The 12,101-nt window shown below is 49.7% G+C and overlaps 1 protein-coding gene across 1 annotated transcript in view; it reads right to left on the bottom strand.

The window, feature by feature from the left end:
* Positions 1-498: 498 nt before the first annotated feature.
* Eva1c (eva-1 homolog C) overlaps positions 499-12,101 on the bottom strand; it is a 58,075-nt gene continuing 46,472 nt past the window's right edge. Inside the window, exons 6-8 of the mRNA XM_051191874.1 lie at positions 9,160-9,237; positions 6,959-7,048; positions 499-1,083 (exon numbers count right to left, since the gene is read on the bottom strand). Of these exons, the coding sequence (XP_051047831.1) occupies positions 707-1,083; positions 6,959-7,048; positions 9,160-9,237 (545 nt within the window). The 3' untranslated portion in view covers positions 499-706. The remainder of the gene's footprint in view (positions 1,084-6,958; positions 7,049-9,159; positions 9,238-12,101) is intronic.

Raw genomic sequence — 12,101 nt, 5'->3', positions numbered from 1 at the left:
GCATGCAGGTGTGTGTGTGCATGCAGGTGTGTGTGTGCATGCAGGTGTGTGTGCATGTGTGTATGTGTGTGTGCAGGTGTGTGTGTGTGCATGCAGGTGTGTGTGTGTATGTGTGTGTGTATGTGTGTGTGCATGTGTGTGTGTGTGTGTGCGCGCGTGCGCGCCTGTGGTATATGCCTATCATGGCATATGTAAGGAGATCAGAGGACAGCTTGCAGGAGTTGGTTTTCTCCTTTCAGACTGTAGGTTCTGAGGATTGAACTCAGGTTGTCAGGCTTGGTAGCAGTCACCTTTTGCCCCCGAGCCATCTCACCACTTGCCATCACTATAATTTTTAGTGAATATCTGTGGGTCCCCTGTTCACCCACCGTTGGACCATCTCATGAGTATGTATGAACCAGCGCCTGGTATTGTAAGCGCTGAGGGAACGTGAATCTCAGTTACAGTGCAGAATAATTAACAGACAGACACGAATTCAAACAGGTACAAGACACCAACTCTCCTTCCTCCTGATTTATTCCAGGGTGTGCTGCAAACAGTGTGCGGTGTCCCTTTGACAGCTGTCTGGCCTCACCCATCTCAGACGACACAACGGAGTCTCCTTCACAGAAGGCACACGTGAACCAGAGCCCAGGGAGAGGGAGACAGGGCATCCTGGACCCTTCCCCCTTTAGAAAGTGTGATCTCACCCAGGTGCTTCCGGTTGTCAGTAGAAACGGCCCATGTTCCTCGGAATGGAGGGGTCCAGGCCACTGTTCATCCATATCTCTTGAATGATTTGCTCCCTGCGCTCAATTCTTTCTGCCAGCTCAGCGGCCTCTATGGAGGTGTAGGCTGGATACGAAGTCCTACAAAACCTGGACAGTTCCCCGGGAAAGGCGGAGTCTGAGGACCCCTCCTCCTCCGCCTCCTCCTCGCTGTCCTCCTCAGCCTTGTTGCTTCCTAGCACCAGATGCTCCCTCCCCTGCCTCAGCTCCTGGAAGTCCTTGGTGCAGGACACTCTGAGGACCAGGACACACAGCGTGAGGACCAGGCCGATGCAGACACTGGACACAAACAGCAGGGCGGCTCTCTCCAGGTGGGCTGTGAGAAGAACACACAGGTGAGGGTCTGAAAGGGTTAATTTCGAAGATTTGCCATCCATCATGTCAGAACAGGCATGGCAACAGGACCCTGGGGTCATGTGGAATGGGACCCAGGGCCCTTCCCAAAATGGCACTACCGTCGGGGAGCAAACATTCGGAACGTGACCTTGTGGGGGACATTTCAGATTCAAACTGCAACAAGCAGCCCCTGACAATATGTAAAGCACCGGGCCCAAATGTGACCCAGTCAAACTTTATTTGTAGTTTGGGGCTGGGGGCCATTGATTGAACACTTTTATAAATGGAAGGCAGCAGAGGCCGCGGCCTCTTCAGGAAGGACGGGACCCTGAGCTCCTTCTGGGGTGTCCTTTGGTGTCCCCAGCGTGTCTCAGTACAGCTCAGCTGCTCAGAACCCCCTCTTTTATTTCGGGAAGACAGTGAAGACGGCTGCCGTCCTTCCCCTGGGGTCTAGACTGTCATGTCAAACTCCAGGGCAGCTAAGGCCCCTGACAGCGAGGGGGCTCACAGCTGAGATCTGATGGGAGAGAAGGAACCAGGGCACTTTATCGTCCCGAAAATGATACCTCTCCAGTCAGCTCCCTTCCACAGCCCAAGCTGTCCCTAGAGTGGTCCTACTCATCTGTACCGTATTGCACTTTGTGACCCTACCCCGGCCTGACATCTCTCCGCTCCCTTTAAGGCCCAGATGTCTGAAACAGCCTTTATTCTGGCTGAGGAAGGGACAAATAGTGTCTGTCGTGCTGTCAGTACAGTGTTGAAGAGTCAAAGTATATGAAGGGTTTGGTCTCACAGAGTCACGTGACCTTTGCGACAGTGAGAGGGGCTACTTTTGCCTCCGGGAGTGGTGGCAGACGGCTATCTGGAGACACCTGTAACTAAGTCACTAAACTCGAAAGATGCCAAGACCAGGGCATCGGGCCAGACCTTCCCTCCTGCTTCCCTGCAGGTCGAAGTCTGTCCACCTCTCCCAAGTCACGTTCGCCTCCCGCCATGGTTCAGATGCAGCCTGAGTATCCCTCGTAATTTTATGTGTTGGAGTTGATACCTCATGTGCCGCTTAAAGAGGGAGGAGTCTTAATTCATTTTCTAGCCACTTGTGGGTGGGACAGAGCCAGCTCCAGACAGAAACTCACTCCCATGAAAGTTTCTGTGGAACAAAGGCCACTCACAGCCCCCCCTCCCCTCCTGCCCGAGCAAGGGTGGGGCTGTGACCAGATCTCAGACGCCACCGCAAAACTGATCTGTTACTCTGCTTCCTTATTTATAATTGCCAGTGGTTCAGGCCTTCCTTCTCCCTGTATCTCTGTTTGGATTTCCTACCTACCTATATTCTGTCCTGTCATAGGCCAAAGCAGCTTTATTCATCGGCCAATGAAAGCAACACATATCCATAGCGATTAGAAGGATACCCACGTTATTTCCCCCTTCCTGTCCGACTAAAAAGGAAGGGCTTAAACTTTAACATTTAAAATTGCATATAACAAAACAGTTACCGCTGTCATTTCTAGAGTTTGGAAGTTGCTTGCAATGCACTTCCTGGTTACTTGGGTAATATTATATCCTTCTGGGGTCTTTACTTATTCTTAAGGACTTCTTTTTCCACAATGAAATCTGAACTTTAGGACTCCACACATGTGGGGCTGGTACTCTACCACTGAGCCATACCCCAGCCCCATTTTTTTTATAATAAATGTTTATTATGTATAATATTTATTTATTATGTATACAGTGTTCTGTCTACATGTTTCCCTGCAGGCCAGAAGAGGGCACTAGATCTCATTACAGATGGTTGTGAGCCACCATGTGGTTGCTGGGAATTGAACTCAGGACCTTTGGAAGAGCAAGAGCAGGCAGTGCTCTTAACCACTGAGGCCATCTCTCCACCCACCCCCCAGCCCCATTTTTAAAGAATTTAGATTAATCAGATTGAGGGAAACAATTTTTAGGGCCCATTGCATGCTACCACAAAGGCATCGTCTCCCACCTCCTTCCTCTCCAGGTGGCAGGGCCTGGGTTCTACTCCTGGGATTCAGGGATGCCTCTCGCCTCAGGACCACGAGTTCCCATCAATGTCACTGAGATCCAGTGACCAAGGATGGGGAAGATGTGCTCTTCGGCAGTCCCATGGGAATAAAACTTCCTGTCCCTATGATGTGCCCATCACACAGTCACCGGCTTGTAGGCAGATGGCCCGTTACAGAGGAGCTGGTCTAACCCCTGATGTTATAGCCTGGTCACTTTCCAAAGCCGCTATTGCCTGGGACCTGGCGTAGGCCAGGGCTCTGCCCACTGCCCCAGGCTTTACACAGAAGGCATTTCCTCTCCATTTTCTGGAGCCAGCTGGACCGCTTCAGAGAGGTGACCCCTCTTCTAGCATCTCTTTTGGAGAAAAGAGGCATTCTTTTTGCTGTGGTTGAATAGAATCTTCAGTGTTTTTGTTGATCTTCTAATTTTAGCTCCAGTTCATCACAGGCTGGAGGGAGTGATGCCAGGAGCCTCAGAATCTTTAGGCCCCGTGTGCTCGTTAGATACTGGCCTGGGGCCAGCATGAGCTCCGGTTCAATTTTAGTCACATCCAGATAAGACACCCGAGGCCTCCAGCAAGGGTCCTTCTCTTGTGGGACAGTGGCCAGGGTCCTCCAGGAGGAGGAAGCACGAAGTGTTTGGAGACAGGTCTGACAGCACTTAGGGATGTGACGGGACTTGGTGTCAGAGTTGGAGACCCACCCATGGGACACCATTCACTGTCTTTGATCATCCTCCTGAAGGGATCCTGGAACTGACCTCAGGATGTGTGATGAAATCTCTCCTTCACAAAGCTCTTCTGATGTCCTAGAATTCCTTTCTTAGAACCAACGAGGTTGCCCTTGCTGTGTCCCAGGCCCCAAAGACACCCTTCCCCCAGAGCTCTCAGTAGGTTTGCCTGAGGCTGAACACGAATACACACACCACAATCCCAAACAATAAGGACAGTGACTGAATATTGAGTCACAAAAGGTAGGCCTGTAGGCACCGGCACCGATGAGGTAAACACACAAAGCCAGACACCAATAAGACACTAATCTGGTTTTGGTTGCCTGTCTGCTTGCCCTGCCCACATCTTTCTGACTGCACTCATATGTCAAAGCTACCTGGGGGCCTGATGAGGGAATGTCCCGTGTTTCCTCAGTTTGTGGGGAATCCTCCCTGCTCAAGCTCTTGGCTCCCCAACTTGGCCTCACTATCAAATAATGCCAGGAGCCCGTGTCCAGCCTTTGGATCCTAGCCCCGAAGCAAGGCTTTCCGGACCCACACCGAGCCTTGGCTGCGAATTGCTAAGATGAACATACTAAAATATCTCTCAATAAAATCAAACAACACCCCATCCTGTCCTCATGTTAAAAGGATGGAGAATCATTCAGGGTTGTAGACAGCTAGCGAGATGGCTGGGTAGATACAGGCTTTTGCCACATAAGCCTGACAGTCTGGATTTGATCCCCAAACCTGTGTAAACAGCGGAAGGAGAGACTGATCTGCACAAAGCTGTCCTCTGATATTCCTATGCATGCCATGGCATGCACACACTCACACATACATTGTACATCCATGTGAAAGTATACTGTGTCAAAGGAAGCTGTCAGGTCCCCTGAACTAGAATTATAGGCAATGGTAAATAAACCTCTTGACATGGGTGTTGGGAACTGAACTTGGGTCCTCTACAAGAGCAGCAAATACTCTTAATCACTGAGCCACCTTTTCAGGACCATAGATAAAATTTGTAAATTATCCACGATAAAAGAGTATAAGACAGCCATTCACATGCACTCAAGATTTATTATTTAGCCACTTTTTAACTACTCGCTCTGCCCCAGAACTGTCCCAGACACAGAGATATGACAGAGGTAAACAAAATGTCAGTGTTGCTCTTAAAAGAGCTTAGACAGGCAAACACATCATCCGACGTGTAGCAGGATGAACACAGGAATTGATGGCAGAAAGGATAATTATATAACATTGGGTAAGAAGTCCAGCCCTCCAAACCCTGAAGACAAAGTTCTTTGTAGAAGCTGATTGACAGCCCTGCCCTGCCTAGCGTGAAGCTGAACCCAGACGCTGTCCATGGTGCCCTGGCAACTGGCCCAGCTCCTCTGACCCTCTGCTCCTTTAAGTGTAGAATTCAGGACCAGAGCCGAATCCCTCAGAGTTATTGCTCTGGAATGGTCATGCTCCCCAAATGCATACTGATGCCCTGACCCCTAATGTGACTCTGCAGACAGAACTTTCTGGAGCTAATTAATGTTTGTCGAATTCACCAACGGGTCCTCATCTGATAGGACTGTGAACTCTCTCTTGCCTCTTTTGTGTCTCCCGGCCACCACTAGCAGCCTACACACATACACACACACACACACACACACACACACACACACACACACACACACTCACAGGAGGATGCGGCAAGCAGGTGGCTGTTTACAAGCCACAAGGGGGCTCTTGCTCATGGCCTCCCAGCCTCCCCCCCCCTCAGAACTGTCACAAAATAGAGACTGTCCAGTCTACAGTGTTTTGTTATGATAGCTAAGAAGAGCCAAGCAAGGTGTCTGAGGAAAGATGGGGCCCAGCAGCACAAAGCCCAGCATGGCTGGCTACACCTCGGCCAGCAGCGTCCCCGATCCGCTTTATCAGCATCCTCCACCTGAAGGGACTGTGAAAGTGTGGACATACTTCCAGATCTCCACATTTACAACTTTGGCAGTCATCAGGAGCAGCTAGAATGGACATGGGTAGGTGGTGTGGTGATGGAGTGCGGGACCAGGCTCACCAGCTCATGTGCCCAGATGTTTCTGTAAGCCTTAATTTCCCTTTGAGGATGCTCTACCCCACATAACCCCAGCAGGCCTCAATATCAACATTCACTCACCTGGTTACTGGGAATTTCACAGAGGGTCTCGGAGTTTCTGACCTCTATACAGTTTTGATAACTGTCCCCTAAGACCTATATGTAAACGTTTGGTTCCCATGGTGGCCTTGGGGGTTGCTGTGGACTTTTAAGAGGTGGGGATCTATGGGAAGCCTTTAGGTCATTAGGCCTGTCCATCAAAGGGGATTGTTGGACCCTGCTCTATCCCTTTCACTATCTCTCTACAAGTGCAAAATGGTGATCACTCATGATGCCCACAGCCCAAACCAATGGAGCCACTGGATCCTGAACTTGACCTCCAGAACCATGAACCAAAATATACCTGTTTTTACTTCAGGAGTCCTGAGTCTTGTACTGAGTAATGTGGTGTAAGCAGAATGATAGCCTTCCCTGAACAGGAAGCCAGGGTTGATTCTTGCAGTCAGCATTCCAAGATACAGTCTGCCCTGGGGCATGCAGGAAGGTAGCAAGGGGTGTGCATTCCTCCTCCTCAGAGAGGGCTGCACATGGCCAGGCCTGCTGCGAGCCTTCAGCCCTGGCCAGGTTAACAAGGAAACCTTGGCAACCATAGTGGCCCTCAGGCCTCCTGGGACGGCTGTGTCAGCCCATGGCAGGACCTGTTTTTACTTCTTATGTGATCTGCTTTGTTTTTCTTCCAGTTGTGAGTAGAATTCAATAATCCTAGTTTTTCAGACCTAGGGAATGCATTTCTACTTTTCAAGGGAGAAATTCCTTTGGAGCCAAACCCTCAGCAACTCAACTTTATTCTTGCAGGTCCCTTGCTTTTGTGGCTGCAGCTGTTATTTGAAGCCCAGCCCTGTGCTTCTGGATGTCACAACACCAGCAGGTACAGCTAAAGCCACTTTCCCTTTCATTGCCAGGGTATTTGTCAGTGACGAGGCAGTGAGCAAACCCTCCCACACCCCTCAGAAGCTCCTGTTCATTCACCCACCTCGAATGTAAGCAAACGCAGCCAGAGAGTTGCTGACGATGACGCCATCTTTCCGTACAACCCTCGATCCACTTGGGTCGAATTTTATACCTGCAACATGCAAAGGCCATTGGTCAGAGCAATACAGGGTGTGCCTATCCTGAAAACCCTGTTGACATTCACCGGGGTCTGCCACGAGAGTTAAAAGTCACAGACATCAAACCACCGAGCTCCTGACTAAACTGGAAAGCTCAGAGCACTTAGTGTGGAGGCCTCAATGTGACATGCCCCCATGAGCTCAAGGGCGGGAAGACTTGGTCCCTGGCTGGCAGTGCTGTTTGGGAGGCTGTGGAACCTTTAGAGGTGGGTCTATCCTCACCAGGGGAAGCAGGCCACAGAGGTGAGCCTTGAGGTTTGTAACCTGGACCCCGCTTCCAATTGTCCTCTGGTTCTTGATGGTCTCACTACCCTGCCACCATGATGGACCACATCCTTTCCTAAACCATGAGCCAGCGCGAAGCCCTCCTTTCTTAGGATGCCTTTCTCGGGTGTTTTACTTGAGTAACAAGAAAAGCAGCTTACACAGAAGCCATCTTTGAAAATGTCAAATGGTAAAAGGCATCCAAAACATTTCTAAGTATCAATTCCAACTTCAGGTGCAGCTCACGTACCCCGCACTACCCCAGGCCAAAGGCGACGGCATCCGTCGTACTTTTCAGAGGCCAAGTAAAGGACATCTAATCTCACCCTGGAACAGCTGTCTGTTCTGTGGACCAGAGATAGGACAACCCTTGGGTTAGGGAGGGAAGTGTGAGATGGCTGTTTGTCCCTGTGTTTGTGGCTGACCTGCTTTTGGATGGGAGGGAACTGCCTGGATGGGCAAGTGCTGATGGGCTCGTGTTGGAGCTCAGGGAATCCTGGGAATATCCCATGGGGCAGATGCCTCTAAGACAGATGCAACTCTTGAGGCTGTCTGTCAGGATCAGGTGGGAGCCTGTGTCCTGGTGTTTTGTACAGCAGGAGGCACACCCAGAAGGAAGCAAACCACAGAGCCAGGCCTCTGTGGCAGAGAGGTCCACGAATTCAACCACAGACAGAGAAAAAAGACACCCAGAAGAAATGTGAGTGTGCACAGATTTCTTTCTTTCTTTTTTTCATTACTTCTTAAACAATACAGCACGGCATGGCATTGACATTGTGAAAAGGATTATAAGCCATCTACAGATTAAAGCCCGCAGGAGAGCTGTGTGGGCTCTGTGCGAATACCGGGCTGTTATATTTAAGGGACCTGCTGATTTGAGCATGTATGGAAGGTTCTAGAATCAATCCCGAAGATACAGATAGACCCTTATACTTTACTTTCATAACTGGGGGCAGACAAAATAAGTAAAATAAAATAGCACAAGGCAAAACCCGTGCCACCCAAAGTTAGTATCATGTGTGTCCTATGGTACTGCCTCCGCTTCCATCAGGAACTCGACGGGCTAAACATGTTCTGTGTCATTACAAAAACCAGACGAGTTCACGCCCAGCCTGGTCTAGAGAGCGGGTTCCGGGACAAGCATGGCCACACAGAGAAACCCTGTCTCAAAAAGCCAAAACCAACCAAACAAAACTCCAGGCTGACAGGGATGGTTCGTTGGGTATCTGCTGTTAATCCTGATGGCGTGAGTTCACCCTCCAGTTCTCAGAGTGGAGGGAGAGATCTGACTCCTGTGAGTTGTCCTCTGGTGTGTATACTCACATGCGTCCATACTCACATACATACACACACATATATGTTAGGAAATACAATCAAAATATCTCTGTCCCTATTTGTATAAGTCAGGTGGCAGCAGAGGGAGAATGTGACCTTTAAGGGCTGGCAAGGTCAGCTGGCTCCGGCCCCCAGCTTTGCAACGAGCTCCTTCTATCGCCAAGAACTCAAGTTGTTTCTGAGATCTACTGTTCTAAGTGATTTTATTATTATTATCATTATTATTTTCTTTCAGAAAGAAAAAAGAGGAATGGAAGAGAATAGGGGTAAACTTATTCTACTTGTGATTTTAATTCTTTGTGGAAGCCAAACACTGGCTGCTGTGTGTGAGCAGCAGCCACGCTCTGTGAGCGGCCGATAGCTCGGGCCTTCCCCTCCAGCTCTGTGTGTGTGTGTGCCTGACTGTCCTCATGGGCTGTTTAACCTCACTTAAAAGGAAATTCCGGGAGTAAGTCATAAAAATTACCATAGTCGTCATCTTTCGTCAGAGAAGGGTTCAAATTAGCGATGGCTGGATCTACCGCTGTGAGTATGTTCTTGGGAACTAAAAACCAAAAAGAAGCATTTTAAATGCATAGTATATTAAAAGACACTTTTGCACTTGATATATATTCAAGGAACAACGCAGATAAAGATTTGCAAAACACTTTTCAGGTCATTTACTGCCTGTCTCACACTGACACAGATGGTGCATACAAGATCATCAGATGCCCAAGACATAAGGTGAGACCTTAGGCATACATTTGCAGTGTTTTTCCAAGGAGCTGGCATTATAGAGACAGCCCAGGAGTTAACAATGCATCTGCTGTTGCAGCACCACGGCGGATGGCTTACCACTGCCTGTAAGTGCAGCCGGGGACCCACCTCCCTCTCCTGGTCTCTGCAGGCGCCCACATGCACAGACCTCTGCACAAACACACACACATATATTTACTATAAAACAAATACTCTCTTTGAAAGGATCCTGGAGACAGGGAAGCTGAGGTAGCATCGCTTCAAGTTTGCAGCTAGCTTGGGCTGCACAGCAAGACCCCATCTCAAACAAAACAAACGAGGAAAATAAATAAACTACAGGAGGCTCATCGAATGGAAAATGTTAGTAATAAAAAAGGATACACCAGAATGAATCTTAAAAACAGCATGCTCCGTGGGAGAAGCCAGTCCCCAGAACCCATCTATTGCGTAATTCTGTTTCTATGAACCGCCTAGAAAGATAAATCTGGGACAGAAGTTGACTAGTGGTTCCTTAAGGTGGACAGGGTGCAGAGCGTGGGAAACTTCGGGAGGGGGTCATGAAATGTGGGGATGGCTGAAGTCCGCCGAGATGCAGTGGGTGGAATGCCTCAGACAGCTGTTGAGGGGGACCAGAACAAGCATATCAGATTCAGGAAAGCAAACTGACTAGTCAGAACCCCACCCCACCCCCTCCCGCTCCTGCTCTGCCTCCACTCTGAGTTATCTCCTCACCTCACCAGAAACCTGAGGAGCCTAGCAACCTGGGGTGGCATGGTTCACTAGACATAAGAAGGGATGGTTCCTGGGAGAAAGATCAGACGTTCAAGGTCATCCTTGGCTATGTAGGGGGGTTAGGAAAAGCCTGGGCTATGAGAGAGAGAGAGAACAGAGAGAAGAGAGAGAGGAGAGAGAGAAAGCGAGAGAGAGAGAGAGAGAGGAAGCAAGAGAGAGAGAGAGAGGAGGGAGAGAGAGGAGAGAGAGGAGTTATAAAGGTGAACACGCTGCTGCCAACTCTGGGAGAAGGGAGGGGGCGCCAAGTGTTCTAGCTGCAGAAAATTGCTTATTTGCATTTCTCCCTCAGCCCAGATGCTATCTGGGAGAAGTGGCATCAGGGAACAGAAGAAAAGCCAACACAAACCAGGCGAGAGCCGCAGCATGGCTCTCACAGACACCCCGTAAGTCATCTCCAGCTACGAGAAGACCCCATTCCCTCCTCTGGGTGCTTAACTAAATTCTTCTAGAGACATCCCAGGACCAACAAGCAGACAACAGCCCTACGCTGTTACCCTCCCAGTCCTGGAGGCCCTGGATGAGGGCAGCTCTCCGGAGAGGCACAGCGGAGAAGCTCTCGGCCGGCTATAGGACACAGCACTGACTCCAGGACAAGTATTTTTTAGTCCACTAAGGTCTTGCTCATCTCTGGGCCCCAAGAACACTCTCTCCCTGATTCCCTGGAAGCAGTAAAACCCTGGATGTGTTGTCTTTCCCTGCCAGAAGTGGCATTTCTTTCTCAGGTCTGTCTCTGGGCTCAGTGATGAGACAACGCTCCAGGCTTCTGTGTGAATGGTGGAGGCTGCATAGATTCAGAACTGTAGAGAGAAGCTCGGAGGGGAAGGGCATTCTGGGATGAGCTTTGTCAACAACCCAACAGATCACGCAGCTGTGAAACATAGGTCACCATAGGAAGCCTGCCTGTGTAGTATGTGACCGTGGTACATGCCTGTCACTCTGGCACCCAGGAGGCACAGGATTTAAAGTTCCCAGCCACCTCTAACTGTGTAGTAACTTCAGAGGCACCCAACTACATGAGACCATGTTTTTAAAGAGGCTGTCCACGCTGCTTCAGAATGCATTATAGCGATGACAATGCTCTTAAACTGTCCATGGTGATGGTTGCTGAATTCCATGGATATCCTAAAAACCATAGACTGTATGTTTAACAGGCACTCTGCAATTATATCTCAATAAAGCTGTTTCGATAACCAAAGGCTAATGAACGGTGCCCTTTGGAGGAGGCGTCAAGTTCTTCATTGTTTGGCTTCCCGGTTTCCCTTCACCTCCGTGCTCATTTCAGAACAAGCAGTGTGTCAAGATTGTGGACCGGACCACCACAGCCCCCTGGAAACAGCTACAGACGTGCTTGTAAGTAACTTCCTGAAGACAGGATCCAAGCAGAGCGGGGACTCCACTTCCTTCTAAAGACCCCAGGGGCCGTTGTGATACACGGCAGCCCGTGCGGCCCTGCATCCATGCTAAGGGCTAGTCATTCAGAGGCTCCCAACGGTACCGGAAGCCTCAAGAGGAGCCAGATGATACTTGTGTGGACTCACACGACACCAGTGCATTCCAGGGCTCCCTGAGAACCAAGACAGAAACCGTTCGTTCTTGATGGCCTCAACGTTGACCCTGCTTACTTGTTCTATCCCTGTCTGCCCCGTCCTCTGCCGGTCTGATTACCTGACATGCTCCCAAAACAATTTTTCACCAAAGCAAACCCTATTGCTTATCTGATGTGAATGCCATGAACAAAGGTAGCCGAGAGAAAAGGTCTGGAGGGTGTGAGGTGACTTAGCAGTAGGCAGCTGAGCACCCTTAGTGGCAAGTGCCTTTGTTAGGGACTCCAAAAATGTTCTGGGTAAGAAATGTTGCACCCGACCAAAAGTATCCCTGTCT

The sequence above is a fragment of the Phodopus roborovskii genome, unplaced genomic scaffold (assembly GCF_943737965.1).
Source record: "Phodopus roborovskii unplaced genomic scaffold, PHOROB, whole genome shotgun sequence".
NCBI lineage: Eukaryota > Metazoa > Chordata > Mammalia > Rodentia > Cricetidae > Phodopus > Phodopus roborovskii.
Note: the sequence above shows the minus strand (reverse complement) of the source record. Positions and strands in the feature narration are given on the sequence as shown.